The sequence below is a fragment of the Heterodontus francisci genome, chromosome 15, assembly GCF_036365525.1.
Source record: "Heterodontus francisci isolate sHetFra1 chromosome 15, sHetFra1.hap1, whole genome shotgun sequence".
NCBI classification, from domain to species: Eukaryota; Metazoa; Chordata; class Chondrichthyes; order Heterodontiformes; family Heterodontidae; genus Heterodontus; species Heterodontus francisci.
The window spans coordinates 46868457-46888269 of NC_090385.1; the positions used below are offsets into that span (position 1 = coordinate 46868457).

A 19813-nucleotide genomic window follows, 5' to 3' on the forward strand; every position below is an offset into this window, starting at 1 on the left:
TTTTAGGATAAGGGGTAGCAGATTTAAAACAGAGATGAGGAGAAATTACTTCTCTCAAAAGGTCGTGAGTCTTTGGAATTCACTACCCCAGTGTGAGGTGGATGTCGGGACACTGAGCAAATTTAAGGAGGAGATAGACAGATTTCTAATTAGTAAAGGGTTGAAGGGTCATGGAGAACGGGCAGGAAAGTCGAGTTGAGGCCGAGAGGAGATCAGCCATGACCGTATTGAATGGCGGAGCAGGCTCGAGGGGCTGAATTGCCTACTCCTGCTCCTAGTTCTTATGTTCTTATGTACTACAATCCCCTTCCAATAAAGGCCAACATGCCATTTGCCTTCCTAATTGCTTGCTATACCTGCATGCTAACTTTCTGTGTTCCTTGTACGATCACACCCAAGTCTCTCTGAGCATTACCACTGAGAAGTTTCACACCCTTTAAAAAATATTCTGCTTTTCTGTTCTTACTACCAAAGTGAATTACCTCACACTTCCCTACATTATACTCCATCTGCCATCTTGTAACCAATTCACTTAACCTGTCAACATCTCTTTGCAGCCTCTTTGTGTCCTCCTCATAGCTTACATTCCCACCTAGCTTTGTATTGTCAGTAAACCTAGATACATTACTCTTGGTCTCTTCATCTTAGTCATTAATAGAGATTGCAAATAGCTGAGGTCCATCCACTGATCCTTATGGCACTCCACTGCCAACTTGAAAATGCCCGTTTATCCCTACTCTTTACTTCCTGTCCGTTGACCAATTCTCTATCCATGCTTAATATATTATCCCACCTTCATATGGCCTAGTCTCGCAAATTAGCCTTTTATTTTGCACCTTATTGATTGCCTTTTGGAAATTCAAGTATACTACATCCCTTTATCGACACTACTAGTTACATCCTCAAAAAACTTCAATAAATTTGTCAAACACATTTTCCTTTTCATTTGTACTATGATTACTTTATCGCAGAGGACTTTTTACTATGCCTGCTGCACTGCACAATACTAGATCTAAAATAGTTTAAACCCAAGTTTGTTCAACAATGTATTGTTCCAGGAAACTGTCAGAAAAGCATTCTACAAATTCATCTTCCAGACTACCTTTGTCAACTTGATTTGTCCAGTTCATACGAAGATTAAAGTCCCCCACAATTACTGCATTGCCTTTCTTACAAGCTCCAATTATTTCTTGCTTAATGCTCTATCCAATGGTATAACTACTCTGAGGAGGCCTATAAGCTACTCCCACCAGTGTTTTTTGACCCTTTTTATTCCTAATCTCCACCCATACTGATTCTACAGCCAGATCTTCTGAACCAAGATCCTTTCTCACTAGGGCAGCACAGTGGCGCAGTGGTTAGCACCGCAGCCTCACAGCTCCAGGGACCCGGGTTCGATTCCGGGTACTGCCTGTGTGGAGTTTGCAAGTTCTCCCTGTGTCTGCGTGGGTTTTCTCCGGGTGCTCCGGTTTCCTCCCACAAGCCAAAAGACTTGCAGGTTGGTAGGTGAATTGGCCATTATAAATTGTCACTAGTATAGGTAGGTGGTAGGGAAATGTAGAGACAGGTGGGGATGTTTGGTAGGAAGATGGGATTAGTGTAGGATTAGTATAAATGGGTGGTTGATGTTCGGCACAGACTCGGTGGGCTGAAGGGCCTGTTTCAGTGCTGTATCTCTAATCTAATCTATTGTCCGTATGTCATCCTTTACCATTCTGCCTGTCTTTTCAAAATGTTGTGTACCCTGGAATATTTATTTCCCAACCTTGGTCACCTTGTAATCATGTCTCTGTAATGGCAATTAAATCAAAACCATTTCTCTCTATTTGTTCCACGAGTTCATCTACCTTATTGTGAATGCTTTGTGCATTCAGGTAAAGAGTCTTTAATTTATTTTACTACTATTATTTGCATGAACCATATTCACAGCTGCACTATTACTGTTAAACTTTCTGTCCCTTCCTGTCCCACTCTTCTTGTCTTTACCCAAATCGCTACACTGCTCTATTGCCTCAACTTTTGTCTAAATGTCCCCTCGCCTGACCACTCCCCTATTTACCCCCCTCCCCTTTTAGTTTAAAGCCCTATCCATAGCCCTAGTTATACGATTTGTCAGGACACTGATCCCAGCCCACTTTAAGTGGAGTCCATCCCAACAGAACAGTTCATCTTTTCCGAGTACTGGTGACAGTGCCCCATAGAACTGAAACGCCTTCTTTCCACACCACTCTTTGAGCCACACATTTAATTCTCTAATCTGCTTGACCCTATGCCAAATGACAAATGGCTCTGGTAACAATCCAGAGATTATTACCTTTGAGGTTTGGACCCTAACTCCTCAAACTCTCTCAACAGAACATCATTCCTAGTTCTACCTATGTCGTTGGTTCCTTCGTGGACCACAACTAATGGATCTCCCCCTCCCACTCCAAGTTCATCTCCAGCTTGTTGTTGATAAACCTACAGGTGGACAGCAGGGAGGAGACAGCAGACGGGTGCAGTTCACAAGGGGGTACTATATTCAAAATAGGGTGTACAGGCAGAGGTTGAGTTTCCTTGACCTGTTGGAACAGCATTGCTTCCAGACGCTCAGGTTGCCGTGTCAAATGATGGAAGACATCTACAGCCTCCTAGAAGAAGACCTGCTCCCTGCCGGACCTGGTGCCCATGCGTCACCAGGTGGCTCTCCAAGTGACCGCTGACCTCAACTCTTTTGCCTCTGGACCTTCGCACAACTTTGCTGGAGACATATCCAGGATCTCCCCGTGCTTGGCATACAAATGCATAAGGCAGGTGACTGATGGGTTGTTTGCCAGGGCTGAAAATTATGCGAAATTCGCCTCTGATAACATCAGTCAGAATGATTAGGTGCTTCTGTTTGCATCTCTGGCCGGCTGCACACAAGTACAGGGCGTCATGGACTGCACACAATCTGTACATCCACAGATCAACCAGGACTATTCGTGAACCACAAGTACTTCCACTCTATCAATAGCTGGTGGGCAGCTACAAAAAGATATTTATGCAGGTGTGTGGAAGACTTCCAGGGAGCTGCCATGATGCTTTCAGCCTGAAGCAGTCCAAACACCTTGGCATCTTTGGACTTGGAAGCAGCTTAAGGGGTGGCTGCTAGGAGACAAAGGATACTCCATTCAAGCTTGTCTGATGACACCTCTGAGAAATCCAACCAATGAAGACTAAGAACATTACAATACAAGCCAAATGGCCACCAGATACATCATTCAGCAAGCCATCAGCATACTCAAATGTACTTCAGGTGCTTGGACGGATCTGGAGATGCTCATCAGTACGTACCAGCCACAGTGTCCAGAATGGTTGTGATGTGCTGTGCTCTGCTCAACAGTGTGCAGCAGTGAGGTTTGGAGCTACAGGAGGAACAAAGCGCAGAATGCACATCGTCTCTAGACAAATCAAAGGAAAAGCAGGAGGAAGAGGATTAAGACAAGGTGGAGGAAGGTGGAAACGCCAATACAGCACCAGCTACTCATATTGCCCAGGATGCCAGGGATGCCCTTATTAATACAAGGTTCAATTAGTTATCACTACTGGACCAATGTCACAACCAAATGCAAGTTGCACTCTTCTCCCCTCCCACAATGCCACTGACACAAAGCAGTACTGCAAAGAACAAACCACCCATTACACATCCCACCCATTTCACCCCCATCAATTCATGCCTTCCTGTTTATCATCAAGCAAGCCAGCAACCAAGATTTCTTGTCTGATTGCTGAGATGCTTTTGGCCAATGACCTCTGGGTTTTTGAGCCCATGAGGGCCTCCGCCAAATTTCTTCTTCTTAGCAGTCCCTCGGGATCAAGGATGACTTGCTTCCACTCCAGTTCGATGGGTTCTGAAATGGCTGATAAGTCCAATGCGTGATCTGTAGATTCTGCCACATGAGGGGCAGGTGAAGGGTCTAGTTGCTGAGTAGTTTGGAGGTTTTTTACTCCCTCCAATGTCTCGACTTCGCCCTTGTATGTTCCTGACGAAGACCCTCGAGGTGTATGATGCCTTCCTGAATGAGCTTTCTATATCTAGGACGGTCATGAGCCGGGGACTCCCATGAGTCAACGAGGATGTTTAATTTCTTCAGGATTGCTTTCAGGGCATCTCAAAAGCATTTCCGCTGACTTCCTGGGAGTCTCCTGTCGCGACCAAGTTCAAAGTAGAATAGCTGCTTCAGGAGTCTGGTGTCAGGTTTGCAAACACCAAACAGTGATCCACTCGCACTTGTGCAGGGACAGACTTGGCCAACTGAGATAAGGCTGCATGTCAGGTACTAACAGGCAGGGGTGGGCGGGGGCGGGGGGGAGGGTGGTGGTTACGGGGAAGCGGTGCAACAGGTGAGAAGTGGAAGTGCTTTGAGTCCCCATTTCCAAGTCCTCTTTCGCCATTATCACTCTCATGAGCCAACCGCACTGTAGAGCATCTTGATGCAAATTAGTGAGGTGCTGCAAGGCCAAGGTTAAGGTATCTATCTTCCTGCTTAAGGTGCCAGACACATTGGGATTCAGAGTGTGCACAGCCATGGTCAAGGCATGCAAGGACTCATTTGATGGCTGCAATTATGTTCCAGAGTCCACTGTGCCCTCCGTGCCACTGTATGCTCTTGCTCACTAGTGAAGTGAGTCACCAGGTGAAAACCCTACTTCTGTCCAGCTGGTCCCATCAAAGTGCAAGTATCTGTGCTGGTGTATGGTATGAGTCCTGTGCCGGTGCTCCCTCAGAAGGAATCAACTCCTCTGAGGATTCATCGGCCACAAGGTCCATTGACTTCCTCCCGCACACATGGAGGTCCTTTCAGAAAGGATGAATCAGTATTGGCAAACTAAAAATGCTGCAACTTACAATTATGAAAATGATTTTTCTCTCGCTGCTGAAATCAAGTCAACATGACTGAGTGTTGTATGATATGTGTGCATTATGTTTCATTTTGTCAGCAGGTAGTTGAGAGTTCCCCATCTCTGATGGGCAAGAACATTGAGATGCCACTGATCTCCAGCAATTCTTCCTCTGCAGTTGTCAGTTGAGATCTGTGAAGGCCTATCTCTAGTTCTGTCCCTCTCCTTTTTTCACTCTGTTTTCCCGCAATGGTGGAAACAGCAGATCCATGAGTGAGTGTAATGGCACGTGTTCACCTAATGGATGGAGTACATTTGCTGAGGGTGACTACAAGGGAGAGGCATCAAATTGCATAAGGATGAGGGTGAATGGCAGTGGTGGATTGATAGATGGGGATGCGAGGAAGTGCATGGAAAGAGAAGGATGAGTGCATTTTCAAGGTTAGGTGGGTGTGAGAGTGATGTGACGTGATGGAGCAGGTATGACAAGCCAGAGTGGGGTTGGGGTGATGCGCACAGCAGGATGTAGGTGAATGTGCAATGGTACACACCTTTCCTGACTTGGTTAGGCTAATAAAGTGCTTCCTGCACAGATTCCAGGAGCATGGCACAATGCTCTTGCTGCTGACCTTCAGGGCTACCTCCAGCCATGCCTTCTTTGTGGCAGCAGCAGGTTTCTTCCTCCCGATGCTGGGGCAAGAGTATCTCTCTTCAGCTCCTTGTTCCGTCAATGTTCTTCCTCTGATGTCCAACTCCCAACTCCTCCAAACTCCACTGGATTGCCCCTTTAAATACGAGTTGAATTGTGTAATGCGGGTCCTCTGCCCACTGCCGCACAATCAACACCAAACCGAGAAGTTAAATGATAATGTGGTGCCTGCCTTAAAATGCCACACACAGCCATTTTGAACTTACTTCCAGGTTTCCCAGGTGATATTGGACCCCTCCCCCCCACCTACCCACCCCCTCACTCAGTTAATATTGGGGCCTTCATTTTTATTTCCATCTGTTTAATAAACTCTTTTTTTTGTTTTCTGTTACTGGTTCAGCATTTGACAGAAATAGATTTATAGGAACTTATCAGGAAATAAAAAGAGCCCACTCCGGACAAACATTGTCCTAAATACACTCACAAGCTGTCCAATAAATAGCCAGCAAATTGTGCAGATATTGCATTAAATTCCCCAATGTACAGTGCACAAAATGCATCTCATGTACATTCTATTAAATGCCCACTGTTTACTATATTAAATACTCCTCGTGTACATTCCACTAAATATCCCTCTGCAAGTACACTATTAAATATTGTTCATTGAACAATAAACTTCCACAAGTATACCAACTAGCCACTGTACTAAATACCCCATGAATTCTACAAAATACCCACTCTGCATTCTACTAAATATCCCACTGTACACTAATTACAAGTTACTAAATATTTACTGTGTACACATTACATTTCTTTCTCATACCAAATTAATTGGTATTTTGAACAATACAATGGTAAGGGTGCCATGCTCAGGGTTATGAGCTATGGCCAATGGCGTAACTAGTGAATTTTCGGTGGTGATAGTAGAAGAGCTAGAACCTCGAGGGACAGGGCTGCTTACAGGCAGAGGATCCTTCAGGAAGAGAACTTGTTTCCCCTTTAAAGCACACATGAAAAAGGCACCGGGAAAGCAACTCATGTACTTTTTCCCTGGTCATATTTCTCATTTCTAATGGAAGTAAAAAAAAAAGGGAGGCTCTTACAATCAACTTATGAGGAAAGTGCAGGACCGTGAGGAATGGAGAAATGAGCAAAGGACCTGCCCTTGGGAAGATTACCATCACATACTGACATGAAACGTCAAATGTTTCTCTCTCCATAGATGTTGCCAGACCTGCTGAATATTTCCAGCATTTTCTGTTTTTATTTCAGATTTCCAGCATCCACAGCATTTTGCTTTAGAGATGTTCAGTTGGCTTCAAACTTCAACTATTTTTGGTAACTGAACTAACATTAGCAAGAACAAAGGCACACTCAATCTGATCCCCTTTCTTATCCTCTTTAATGAGTCTGTTCCTCTCGCTTCATCAGTTTAACACACTTTCTAAAGTTTATAGAACACAAAGCAAAAGCAACATATGTAAATAATATATTGTTATTTTTCCCCAGACCCTCACACGTAGACAGAGTTTCTTTTTGGAAAAATATAATTTTCACCTCAGTCAAGCTTTTGAATATTTTTTTGTATGTCAAATTTATTTGAACAAGAACTAGTGTCCAAATTGCAGACAATAATTAATATGAGGCATAGTAAATAATTCTGATCAAAAAAGTGGCAAGCAGATCTTGATAAGTGGTGGAATTGAAAAAAAAGTGGATGAGAGGATTTAATGTCAGTAAGTGGTTCATTTTGCTTAAAAAAGTAAAAAATATACTTTGAATAATTAAAAGATATGATGTCAATGAAGAGTAGGTGTGCAAGTTTTGATTGACAATCTTATATTGAAGACTAATACAGATGTGCCTTATTAGCATTTTGAGAAGATCAGTAAACATTTGTAATTATTGTAAATGTGCTAGCACTCAGTACTGTTCTTTCACTTTATATTATGATCAGGTGAGGATGGATCAAAGGGTTCCCCCCTCTTTTCCCTCTACTTGTTTGACCACAACCGGTTATTTCTTTTTTTAAAGCCAATATACTTGCCAATTCAGCATGTGCTTAACTGTTTATGTGCTGCGATCATTAAAAAGAACAAACAGCCAAGTTTTCTTGCGTTTAACAAAGAGGTTAGCTTTATTGTACTTAAACCGATACATGTAAAATAATAAACTACTCTCCAACTTTCACACACACACAAATACAAATAGATCACAGAGTGGGGAAGGATAGATTGGTTGGATTAGAGTCCGGAGCAATAAAAAGGGGGATACATGCTATGGAGATTGGTGACTCAGCTGGCTTCAGGCTGAATTCGGTGGTCCTGAGGCTTCCAGTTTGCAAATGTGGACAGCTGATTTGGTGGTTCTTCTGGAAACAGCGATGCGGTGATTTCCTTCACGGGGTCTCTGCCTGCAGCAATGACAGGCCTAAGTGGTTACAGCCAGCAGGCAGTGTTCGAAGCTTGCAAGGTGGACTGCAGAGAGACAGAGAGGGAAGAAGGACCCCACTTGGAGGTCTTGTCAGTCTCTAGCTGCTTGTCTGAATGCTGCAGAGAAAACACCAGCTAATGCACATAGATGGTGGGCCTGTCACATGACCAGTGATTAATCATGATGGTTATCAGTGTAAACTCCATCTAGCAACTTAATCAGTTCATGTATACAGATTCCTTTCTCTCAACCAGGGGCCCATTGTTTAAGTGATTAGGTTTGAGTGGTTCATCTCCACCAATTTATTGTCCTGCTAATGGCAGCAGGACAGGTAGTTCACTCAGATTCTCCAGGTCATTGTTCTTGTTGGAACTGGGCAGACAACTCATCTCCACCTTGATGCCTTGGAATGTGGAGTATAGTGATACAAATTGGGATGGCCATCTTAGCTGCTAGTGGAGTCACCTTTTATCTGTTTCTTTGAAGTTTAATTCAGGTTTCCAGCTGGCGGATTAAAAAAAATCATAATTCAACACAGCACACTTTCGTGACAATATTTCACAAATTCATCTACTAGTTTAAAGCCTGAGCTACTCACAGTAACCTTATACCTACCAAAGATCATGTGGCAATACATGTTACAATTTGCATTTATATAGCGTCTTTAACATAATAAAATATCCCAATACACTTCACAAGAGCGTTATCAAACAAAATTTGGCACTGAGCCATATAAGAAGATATTAGGGCAGGTGACCAAAATCTTGGTCAAAGGGATAGGTTTTTAAGGAGGATCTTAAATGAGGAGAGAGGGAGAGAGTTTAGGGAGGAAATTCCAGAGCTTAGGCTCTCAGCAGCTGAAGGCATGGTTGGTAATGGTGAGGCAATTAAAATTGGAGGTGCGCAAAAGGTCAAAATTGGCAGAGTGCAGAGAAGGGTTGGGGGAGGTGACAGGGAAAGGGAGGGGGTAAGGTCATTGAGGGATGAAAACAAAGATGAGAAGTTTAAAACAGTAATTTACTTGTACTGGAACAAGTGAAAAGGTTTACATACCTTGGCCAGCTTATCACAGATGATGGCAGATCTGATTCTGAGATCTGAAGGAGAATTGAGATAACCAAGACCAGCTTTGTCAGAATGAAGGACTTGTTAACATCAAAGAACCTGACCCTTAATCTTAGGAAAAGAATGCTGAGGTGCTACATTTTGTCATCTATGTTATATGCCTTGGAGACACAGACAACAAACAAACAAGAGACTATTGATAAGCTGAATGCATTAGCAATGTGGACATATAGGAGGACGTTCCACATATCCCACATAGACAGAAAGACTAATGAGGAAGTGCTGGAAATGACTGGAGAAAAGAGGAAATTAGTGCATAACATCAAAGAGGGGAAGATACAATACTTTGGTCACATTATTAGAGGAAGTTAGACAGAGATAATTATTGGAAGGAAAGATCGACAGAAGCAGAGAAGAAAATAGATGACAAATATAATGGACTGGATGCAGTTGACCAATGCAGAATACGTAAGGACAGCACAGGACAAACTGAGGTGGAGACCCATGCCAGTCAACCTTCTGGGAAGAAGATGACACCAACGAACAAACGAACATTCCATCTTACTCTGACCCCACCTAATACTTTTCTATTTCCTACTCTAGTGCTGTTTCTCCCAATTCTCATTGCACTTTGGTTTTCCTCTCTAATATTACCTCCTGGTTCCCACATTCCTGCCAAGTTAGTTTAAACCATCCCCAATAGCACTAGCAAATTGCCCTGCAAGGACATTGGTCCCGGTTCTATTCAGGTGCAACCCAGCCAACCTGTACAGGTCCCAGCTCCCTCAGAGGTGGTCCCAATGTCACAGGAATCTAAAGCCCTTCCACCAGCCACACATTTATCTGCTTGATCCTCCCATTTCAATAATCAATTGCATGTGGTACTGGAAGTCACCCAGAGATTACTACCTTTGAGGTTCTACTCGCTAGCTTCTTTCCTAGCTCCTTAAACTCTGCCTGCAGGACCTCATCCCTCTTTCTACCTACATCAGTGGTACCAATATGGACCATGACTGCTGGCTGTTCACCCTCCCTCCTCAAAGTATTCTCCATCCTTGACCATGGCACCAGGGAGGCAACATACCAACTTGGATTCAAGTCTGTGGACTGAGAAACATGTGTTTCCCTATTCCTGGGCTAGGAGCTAGGTCAGCAAGCACAGGGGTTAACTGGACTTGGCACAATTAGGATACAGACAGCAGAGTTTTGGAAGCGCTCAGGTTTATGTAGGGTCCATTCCAATAAACCAAAGTACGGGTTCCTTGTTCAACTACATTGGTCACTCTTTCCTCGTATCACTTCCTCACTCCAAAAACAAAATAACTTTCATCAATATAGCGTCCTGATTGCACAAAGATGTTCCAAAACGCTTCACAGAATTGTAACCACACAAAAATGCCTTCCCTCCTCTTGCGTTGCTTTTCAACACCATACCCAACCCATGGCCATTCCTGAAAGCGGTGAGTCAAGTTGGTAGCGTGACCTATTGTAATCGTCATAGTAACGAGGCGGCAGCCACCCCTTCTCCGCGAGCGTGCAGGGTGGGGCTCGGCGGCGCAGGCGGAAGTGACGCACTTGTTGCTCTGGTGACGGGCTTGCCTTGGTGGTCGGACGGTTTCGCTCGCCTCCTTTCGCTTTTAGCACGATCATTATGTCCGGTGGTGGCGGAGAGTTCGGAAATCCCTTGCGCAAATTTAAGCTCGTCTTCCTGGGCGAACAGAGCGGTGAGTGAGCAGCGTAGGGCCCAGAGATGAGCCTCGGACTGTCGTAAGCAATGCAGACTTGCCGCAAGCGAGGGCAGCGCGGCGGGAGCATCCGGGCCTTTCGTTTGGTTTCAGACCAGCCCTGAGGCCGCAGTCTTTGCTGTGACTGTAAGGCCCTGTTATTCCCACTGAGCTAGTCTGCACTGAGACCAGGGAACCCACCCCATTCAGCCTCGGATCTGAGAGCAATGACCTCGTTGAAGGAGACTCTTTCGCCCCCACCCTCCGCCCACTTAGAGACCTGATTGAGAGATGTCTGGAGTGCTTACCCCATCTCACTCACTTGGTTCCTTTCCCTCCCATTCGATGCTTATTTTTCATTAACTAGTATCCGCCCTCAGTCTCCTCTTCCAGTTGTTCGCAATCTTCCGCCTTTCATCCTTAAGGGCTTCAGAGAAAAAGGGCGCTTTAGTATTTTTAAAATTTTCTTCAATGAATGCAAAGTCCCAAAGATGGTCAAGTGTATGCCTTATAAGCCGCATCTAAAGATCTTCATTTTTAGAGGTTCCAGGCTTGCAATAGTTCATACATGAAATCCAGGACCCAGATGTCAAATGGATTTGTGGCTGAGGGAAAAAGTTGTAGGGATGGCTGACATACACTGACTTAGTACTATGGAAGGGGAGTTAGCTTCACAGCACACATCTCTGCCAAAAGTCCTTCCAAAATAATGTGATTTAAGCAGTTTCTACCTAGTAAATATGTAGGATTGGAATTTTATGTCTATAATATCAAAGCGACTGGAAAATTCCAATCTGGCTTGCCTAGCATCCTCCACGTTGGGAAAAACTGGATGTTTGTTTCCTGTCCTGAAGTTTGGAAACTCATCTTTGTTATTTCATTCTGGGTTGCGCCTGTAAATCCCTCTCCCAGCTATTACGTTCCCTCTCCTCTTCCTCAGTCATTGGGGCACCTCCTTTGTCATTGTAGGAATGTCTCTTGCTCTTTTAGTTTGTTTCCTCTTCCTTATGCCTTGGCAAGAATCCTTTGTGTGTTTAGAGACAGCCCTTATTGCTGACTTATTAGGATCTTACACTGGTATGTAAGCTTGCATTAGTTTGGAATCCTGTATGTGAAGTTCATTTTCAATGTGTTGCACTGGTTTATTATTTTATATAGTTAACTGATCTGTCTGAAAACATTTTCCCTGTTGGTTAATTATACTGAGGTATAGTCCCTTGGATACCAGTAGCCCTCCAGTATCCCCTCCAATCTGGATGAAGAACTGACTCACACACAGAAGATGTCAAATACTTAGGTCAGGCAGCATTCATTGAGCATTCACAAGACAGCTGACGTATTAGGTATAAAACTTAAATAAAACTATATTACAGACAGCTCTGGTTTTGTTGTTTAGAGTGGCAAAAAGATTTGCATCGCCAATGTAATGTTCTTTGGTTTTCTGCCAGATAAGCTCAAAACCTAATGGTGCAACATCATCTTTGAGGATATTCAGTGCCAAGTTCGCTATTTCTAGCATTACCAAAAGAATGGCAATTTTGTCTTAAAGTCAGTGAAAATTTCTAAGTCTCGTTCAGTGCCATTCATGTTTTGACTAGCAGAATACTCCAAGATGCAGTCACTGGTAGCAAAACAGATCAGGGCTGATGAATGTACCTTTTCAAACTCCAGATCCAGTTTTGAGTAAGCTGCTGGTATCATTGCTTATGCACATTCAATTTATCCTTTCGTATAGGAGTTGAATGAATTGAGTTGGACAGAAACACCTGCTTCCTTTAGAAGTAACCAAATTGAGTTCCTATGTGCCAAATCAAATGCTGCCTTTAATCTGATATATGCCACAAATCCACCTCACAGCTAGACCCTGGATCTCATTTGATCTATTGCAAGCCTGGGAATTCTAAACATGAATATCTCTGTCTTCTAAGGTATACACTTGATCTGTGCATAGTGTTTTGGTGTTCTGAATGCCTGAGCTATGATGAGTTGCAATCTTCCATTGGTGGACCTACTGAGTATGAACCACTTAGCTGCAGTTGTCCCTTACTTGATAGGAGGGCATTTCTCTTGTCGCTTCCACATAGTTTTGCTGCCTTTGCCTTTCTAGATTGGGATTATTAATCCACCCTTCCAGTCTTTGGGTATGATCTCTTGCTCATAGGCATCGAGTATTAACTCAGGTTGGTGAAGAAGGCGTATGGCATGCTTGCCTTCATCGGCCGAGGCATTGAGTACAAGAGTTGGGATGTCATGTTACAGTTGTACATAATGTTGGTTAGGCCACATTTGGAGTACTGTGTGCAGTTCTGGTTGCTGCACTACAGGAAACATGTGATTAAGCTAGAGAGGGTGCAGAAAAGATTCACAATGATGTTGCCTGGTTTGGAGGGCTTGAGTTATAAAGAGATTGGATAGGCTGGGTCTGTTTTCCCTGGAGCGAAGGAGGCTGAGAGGGGACATGATAGAGGTATATAAAATTATGAGAGGCATAGATAGGGTAGATAGCCAGAGTCTGTTTCCCGTGGTAGGGGTGACTAAAACTAGAGGGCATAAATTTAAGGTGAGAGGGAGGCTGGACAGGTAGTTGAATGAGCAGGGCATAGAGGGATGTGGAATTAATGCAGGCAGGTGGGATTAGTATAGATAGGCATTATGGTCGGCATGGATGCAGTGGGCCGAAGGGCCTGTTTCTATGCTGTACGACTCTATGACTCTATGTAGGGCTTCAGTGCATGCCTGTCCACCACTTTTCAGCAGATATTCTTGATATGCTGGGGATTGCCCATTCTTGATTTTCTTTATGGAGAAGCCTTTACTTCCAGGATGGAGGATTACAGTTGATTTTTGGATTTTTTTAATTCATTCGTGGGATGTGGGCATCACTTGCTAGGCCAACATTTATTGCCCATCCCTAATTGCCCTTGAGAAGGTGGTGGTGGTGAGCTGCCTTCTTGAACTGCTGCAGTCCATGTGATGTAGTTACACCCACAGTGCTGTTAGGTATTGCTTCATTTACTTCTTGCAGAACTTCAAGCTTGCCATTTTCTTTGGTGTGGCTGATTGCTGCCCATCGCCATTATTTTTGACTGGACCAAGGCCTCACATGTTCAGAAGAAGCTTAATGCCTGTTGGATTTAGACTTCAGTAGCTGCTTTGCTTCGTTTGCTTTCTGTAAGGTCTCGTACTGATGGTCTCAACAAAGGACTCACCTTTGCACTGCTCCAAGAGCATCCATGTCGTCCCTCCAATGTGCCAATCTTCTTTCTTGCATCTTTTAAGGGACCAGTGGTGAAAACAGAAGATGATGCAGGACTATGAAGGGAGAACAGGGCAATGCAATTAGTTTTGCATTGTGTTACAACCGAGGTGGGAGGAATGCACTGTCTCTTCTAAGTTCCATTTCTCCACAGGTCACAGCATATATTTTTTTAAATGTTTACTCAGTTACGGACGCAGTCAATCATACACTCTACTCTTTATCCCAGAATAAAATACACCAACCAGGTTTCTTTAATAAACAACAAAATTATCAGTTTATTATAAAAGAAGATTTAACCAGTAACAAAGCAAAACATTAATACACAGATTGAAATATTAAAGTTTTTCTTTTTAATTACCTCACACAATCTCACACGCTGAAAAAAATTCTCTCTGCAAAGGTCTGTTACAAAAAAAAACTTTGGGCAAATACTTGCTAATTCTTAAAGAAAATAGAGAAGATATGGAAAGATGTCAGTTGTCCCTTTTTTGGTCTGACGACCCAAATATGCATAGACGTCTGTCACTGGGATCTTTCTAGAGCAGTTCTTTTCAGGCGATGTTGAGAATCAGTTTGGCAGGCTTTTCAGGAGAAATGCAGCATCAGTTTCTCTATTTCTTAGACTTGATTCTCAAGAAGTTCTCAGATGGAAGAGGATGAGCTGGTGCTGGCTGCTCTCTTGGCTGGATTTCTCCAGCTGTCTTCAAAACAGTTCACACCCCAACACGCTGTCCAAAGCGAAACCAAAGACAATATCTCAAGGGTCAAGCCTCCTGACCCCTATAAATCTTGACCTGTCATTTCTCTGTAAACATCTTTCCCAGGTCACCAAGGTTTCTGTTGTTTATTGCTTAAAGCACATGACTTCCAGCAAGGCTGTTTTTAAACAACGTCTCAATGAACTGTCAACAGCAAAGCAAAGTCCAGCTTCTATGAAATAGTCAGCCTTTCAATGACTCCATCTTCAAAATTTAAATACAAGTCCTCAAAAATATTCTGAAAAAAGAATATAGAAGCACTTTCATAACAATTGTTTTAGCAAAGAGTTATCACAGACACTGTGGGCTGTATGGCTCACAATATCCAAACATGTGTTTTGAGGCTCTAGACTGAATCTATGGGATTTTCTCTGTCCCGGACTGCAGAGACATATTTTGATTAGATTCTTTCCCCCTATTGAGCACAAATCTGAAGTTATATTTAGTCCTTCAGACTATTAGCCCTGCCTGCCTGCCTGGAATGCTGTGGGCAGGGGGTTGTGTGAATCTCTGTGTTCACCCCTCCTGTACCCCCTCCCCTCCCCCAGCACCAGCACAACACCTCCAGAAACCCCCTCTGCAGTACTAGAAGGGGGCTTTTCTGTGTCGCGGGTGCTATCGGGCTCCCACCCAATTTCTGCTCCTGTCACTTGGCCCTGGTTTGGGGAGGAGACAATGGTGGAGTATTTAAATGATGCTTGGGGGAATTAAAGAGGCCTGATTTTTAGTGGTGTGTTCCTGGAAAGATTTGCTTTATTTTTGTGGAAGTAATATTTTAAATAGGTACTTTTTGATATCTCAATTAATTAATTTGTTGTGGAAATCTTGATTGAGGTAATAAAACTTCCTCATATTTGCACTGTGATATCAGTTGCAGAATGGGGGTAGTGTGCTTGTGTCCAGTCTTCACAGACTTTAGACAACTCCTTCATCCCAGGAATCAGCGTATTGAACCTTCTCTGAACTGCTTCCAATGCAAGTATATCGTTCCTTAAGTAAGGAGACCAAAACTGTACACTGTACTGTAGGTGCAGTCTCGCCAGTGACCTGTACAGTTGTAGCAAGACTTCCCTACGTTTATGCTCCATCCCCCTTGCAATAAAGGCCAACATTCATTTGCATTCTTAATTACTTGCTGTACTTGCATGTATCTGGTTAATGCTACAAAGGTAGAACTGGATTAGAGCCAGCAATGATGAAAGGTCATTGACCTGATACGTTAATTCTGTTTTTCTCTCAGCAGGTGCTGCCAGACCTTCTGAGTATTTCCAGCATTTTCTGTTTTTATATTGGAGCTATCAATGCTATTTATTAAAACTGAAGGGTCCTATGTACTTTTTAAACAGCTTTATCAAATTGTCCTTGTCTTTTAAGGATTTGCATATCTGAATCCCTTAGTGTCTGCTCTAATACTTTTTTTTTAAAAACATTTAACCATTTACTGTATATTTTCTCTGCTTATTCTTCCTCCCAAAATGTATAATCTCATCTTTTTCTGCATTACATTTTATTTAACATGCATCTACCTAGTATACTAATTTGTTTGTCTGAAATAATTTTTTTATGTTCTTACGTTCAGTCTTTTTTACAGTTAATCACACTACCTATTTTTAAGTTGCCTGTAAATTTGGTATTGTGCCCCTATGTCCAAGCCCATATCATTTATTTTAATTTGTAGATTTGTAAATGGTTCCTGGAAATACTTTGAAGTCTTAGAGAACAAGACTTGCTGCCTATGGTGCTTTGAATCGGTAATATAATTTTAATAGTTTGATCAGACGGTCACTAAAATGGGCTATGAGATTAAATTCTGGTCTGCCAGCGCATGATAGCACTGTGTAGTCAGAGGTCAGTGCTGCCTATTGCTAACTTCCTATTTGTTAGTTATTGACTTAAATGTAATATTTCCTGCTAATCGATAATTTTGTCTTTCTGAACATTTTCCAAACAGTTGAGTAGCATCATCAGTGCTGTCAGTGGGCTAATTCAGTTATCAAATTGCTATTGGAAAAATCCCTTTTAAATTTTTAATGTTGTGTAAAATGCATACATGATATTCTTCTTGCCATGACCAATACTTTACCCTAGCGTTAAAGTCCAAATCCTCTGTCCAAAGACAACCCCAAATCGATAATTGATTTTTTCATAGTTCAAGTGGTCATAGTACGAAACCCTTCTTTCACCACATTAATTGTACTAAAATTTATTGACCTGGCAGGCAGAGTTTTTTCCGAGATGCATGTCCCCTTGTTCAGTGTAATTTTACCTCCATTCCAGATCTTCCGGTCAGACATCATGATTGTAGCAGATTCTTTCATAGGTGATTATTTGCTAACATGCTCCACACTGATGTACTCTACAGGTTAGGGAGTATCATTAATGAGGCTCAGACTTTTCTGTAATTATCTAAAGGATCAATATGCATCAGTTTTATCTTAAGGCTTTTTGATCTAAATTAAGGTCTAAGTATTTGTTTAAAAACAAAATCTATGCAGCTCAGTTTTTTTTTCCTTTTCCTAATGTCACTTCTTGCAAATACCTCTGCTGGAGTGTTCCTTCATTCCTTGTGGAAAATGTAGGATAGTGCATTTAGTTGTTCATCATGCCTGTTGGTTGAACTGAGTCTGAATACTGTGTAAACTCAACTTGACAGTCATCACAATAATGTTTCATCTTGGGGCCTGGGTTTGAATTCAGCTTAGGCCAGTTGCTCTCCTAGGCAAGGGGCAAGGTAGCCTAACACAGAAAAGGTATACTTAAAGCATTGTGTATGCAACAGAATGGGGGAGCATTACACTGAGACCTGATAACTGTTGTACATTTGAGACTTTTTGAAAACATCACAATTTAAATTCATACTTTCCTACCCAACAAAAGCTGAAAGCAAACATTACTACAATATGAAGACAAATTAGTAGTGGTTTTACCATGGTCAGTCTTATTAACCATTTCCTTACAACTGGTTGTTGAGCATTGCCCACAGTAGTGAAAAGACTGATGCAAAGTAATCCATGCAATCCAAAGTTGCCATGCTTTGGGTGTCCATATGACTCTACTCTTAAGGTGTTTTCACTGGCCCAATGCAATCTTCAATGGTCCTCTTACTCCTAATGTAGCTAAAAAAAACCTTTGCATTGCAATTGAAATTATCTGCTTTCTTCTCCATTAATCTCTTGGTTGTTCTAAGAGCTGTCTTTGTTTTCCTTAATTGTGCATGATCATTGTGTCTCTTCTCTTGTGAATTATATTCCCTTAGTCTATAAAAGTATGTTTGGTAATTTGAGAAATGTTTCTTTTGCAGTTGGAAAGACGTCGCTGATAACCAGGTTTATGTATGACAGTTTTGACAACACTTACCAGGTGAGTGACACAGTAGGCCAGTACCTCTAAACACAAAAACGTTTGAAGTGTCTGAGGTCTATGCTTTGCAATGCTTCTCTGCCCATATGCTGAATTCCTGTTATTAGCCACAGGGACTAGGGAACAGGCATGTCAAAGTCCAAATCCTTTATGAACAGGCCATTAGGATATTGGAGGATGTATTGTCCCTTGCAGCTGAGATGGTTTCTACTGTGTGATATTAGCAAAGGGCTGAGCAAGTTTCACGCCTCAGCTGGAGAACAGTGCTTGTGCCATCTTCAGGATATTCTTGTTTCCATTTTCCAAAATTTAATGAGATTCGTTTATGTTAAGAGACTTGTGCCACAGAGATTTAACCCGTTGAGTTGGGGGCTAGAGAGAGAGAATTATCTCCAGTGGATTGGGAAGTAGTCACTGGTGTTAGCTAGTGTGAACAATCCAAGCATTTGTGGTGATAGTTGTTTACTGATCCTCTTTGTTTAAAAAAAAAAGGTGAAACTTAAACTGTGAAAAGCACAGTGTTATTAGTTAATCTAAAGACTTGACTACACTAACAAAGGGTTAAAAAATTGGGCAACAATAGCACCTTGGATTTATATAGTGCCTTTAATGCAACAAAACATTCCAAGGCACTTCAAAGGCAGAGGCGGTGGTGTAGTTGTAATGTCACTAGACTAGTAACCCAGAGCCGCAAGTTAATGGGTTTGAAACCCACCAGTGCAGTTGCTGAAATTTGAATTCGATGAATAAATCTGGAATTAAAAGCTAGTCTAATGGTGACCATGAAACCATTGTCAATTGTTACAGAACCCATCTTGTTCACTAATGTCCTTTTAGGGAAGGAAATCTGCCATCCTTACCTGGTCTGACCTATTTGTGACTGCAGACCCATAGCAATGCGGTTGACTCTTAAATGCCCTAGCAATCCACTCAGTTGTATCAAACTGCTACTAAGTCTAGAAAAGGAATGAAACCGGACGGATCACCCGGTATCAAACTAGGCACTGGAAACGACAACGGCAACCCCAGCCCTGTCGACCCTGCAATGTCCTCCTTGCTAACATCTGGGGGCTTGTGCTAAAATTGGGAGAGCTATTCCACAGACTAGTCAAGCAACAGCCTGACATAATCATACTTACCAAATCAGACCTTACAGACAATGTCCCTGACACCACCATCACCATCCCTGGGTATGTCCTGTCCCACCGGCAGGACAGACCCACCAGAGGTGGCGGTACAGTGGTATACAGTCGGGAGAGAGTTGCCCTGGGAGTCGTTAGCATTGACTCTGGACTGCATGAAGTCTCATGGCATCAGGTCAAACATGGACAAGGAACCCTCTGCTGATAACACCTGCTGTCCCCTCCTCGGCTGATGAATCAGTGCTTCTCCATGTTGAACACCAATTGGAAGAAGTACTGAGGGCAGCAAGGACACAAAATGTACTCTGGGTGGGGAACTTTAATGTCCATCACCAAGAGTAACTCAGTAGAACAGCTACTGACCGAGCTGGCCGAGTCCTAAAGGATATAGCTGCTAGACTGGGTCTGCAGCAGACTTGATCTCGTCCTCACCAATCTACCTGTTGCAGATGCATCTGTCCATGACAGTATTGGTAGGAGTGACCATCGCAGAGTCCTTGTGGAGACAAAGTCCGTCTTCACATTGAGGGTACCCACCATTGTGTTGTGTGGCATTACCA

General features: G+C 42.8%; 1 protein-coding gene across 2 annotated transcripts in view; it reads left to right on the plus strand.

The window, feature by feature from the left end:
* The first annotated feature begins 10579 nt into the window (after positions 1–10579).
* Positions 10580–19813, plus strand: part of rab41 (RAB41, member RAS oncogene family) — a 55935-nt gene continuing 46701 nt past the window's right edge. For both annotated transcript variants that reach the window (XM_068047487.1, XM_068047488.1), the window contains exons 1-2: positions 10580–10734; positions 18053–18111. In XM_068047487.1, coding sequence (XP_067903588.1) covers positions 10662–10734; positions 18053–18111 — 132 coding nt within the window. In that variant the 5' untranslated portion in view covers positions 10580–10661. The remainder of the gene's footprint in view (positions 10735–18052; positions 18112–19813) is intronic.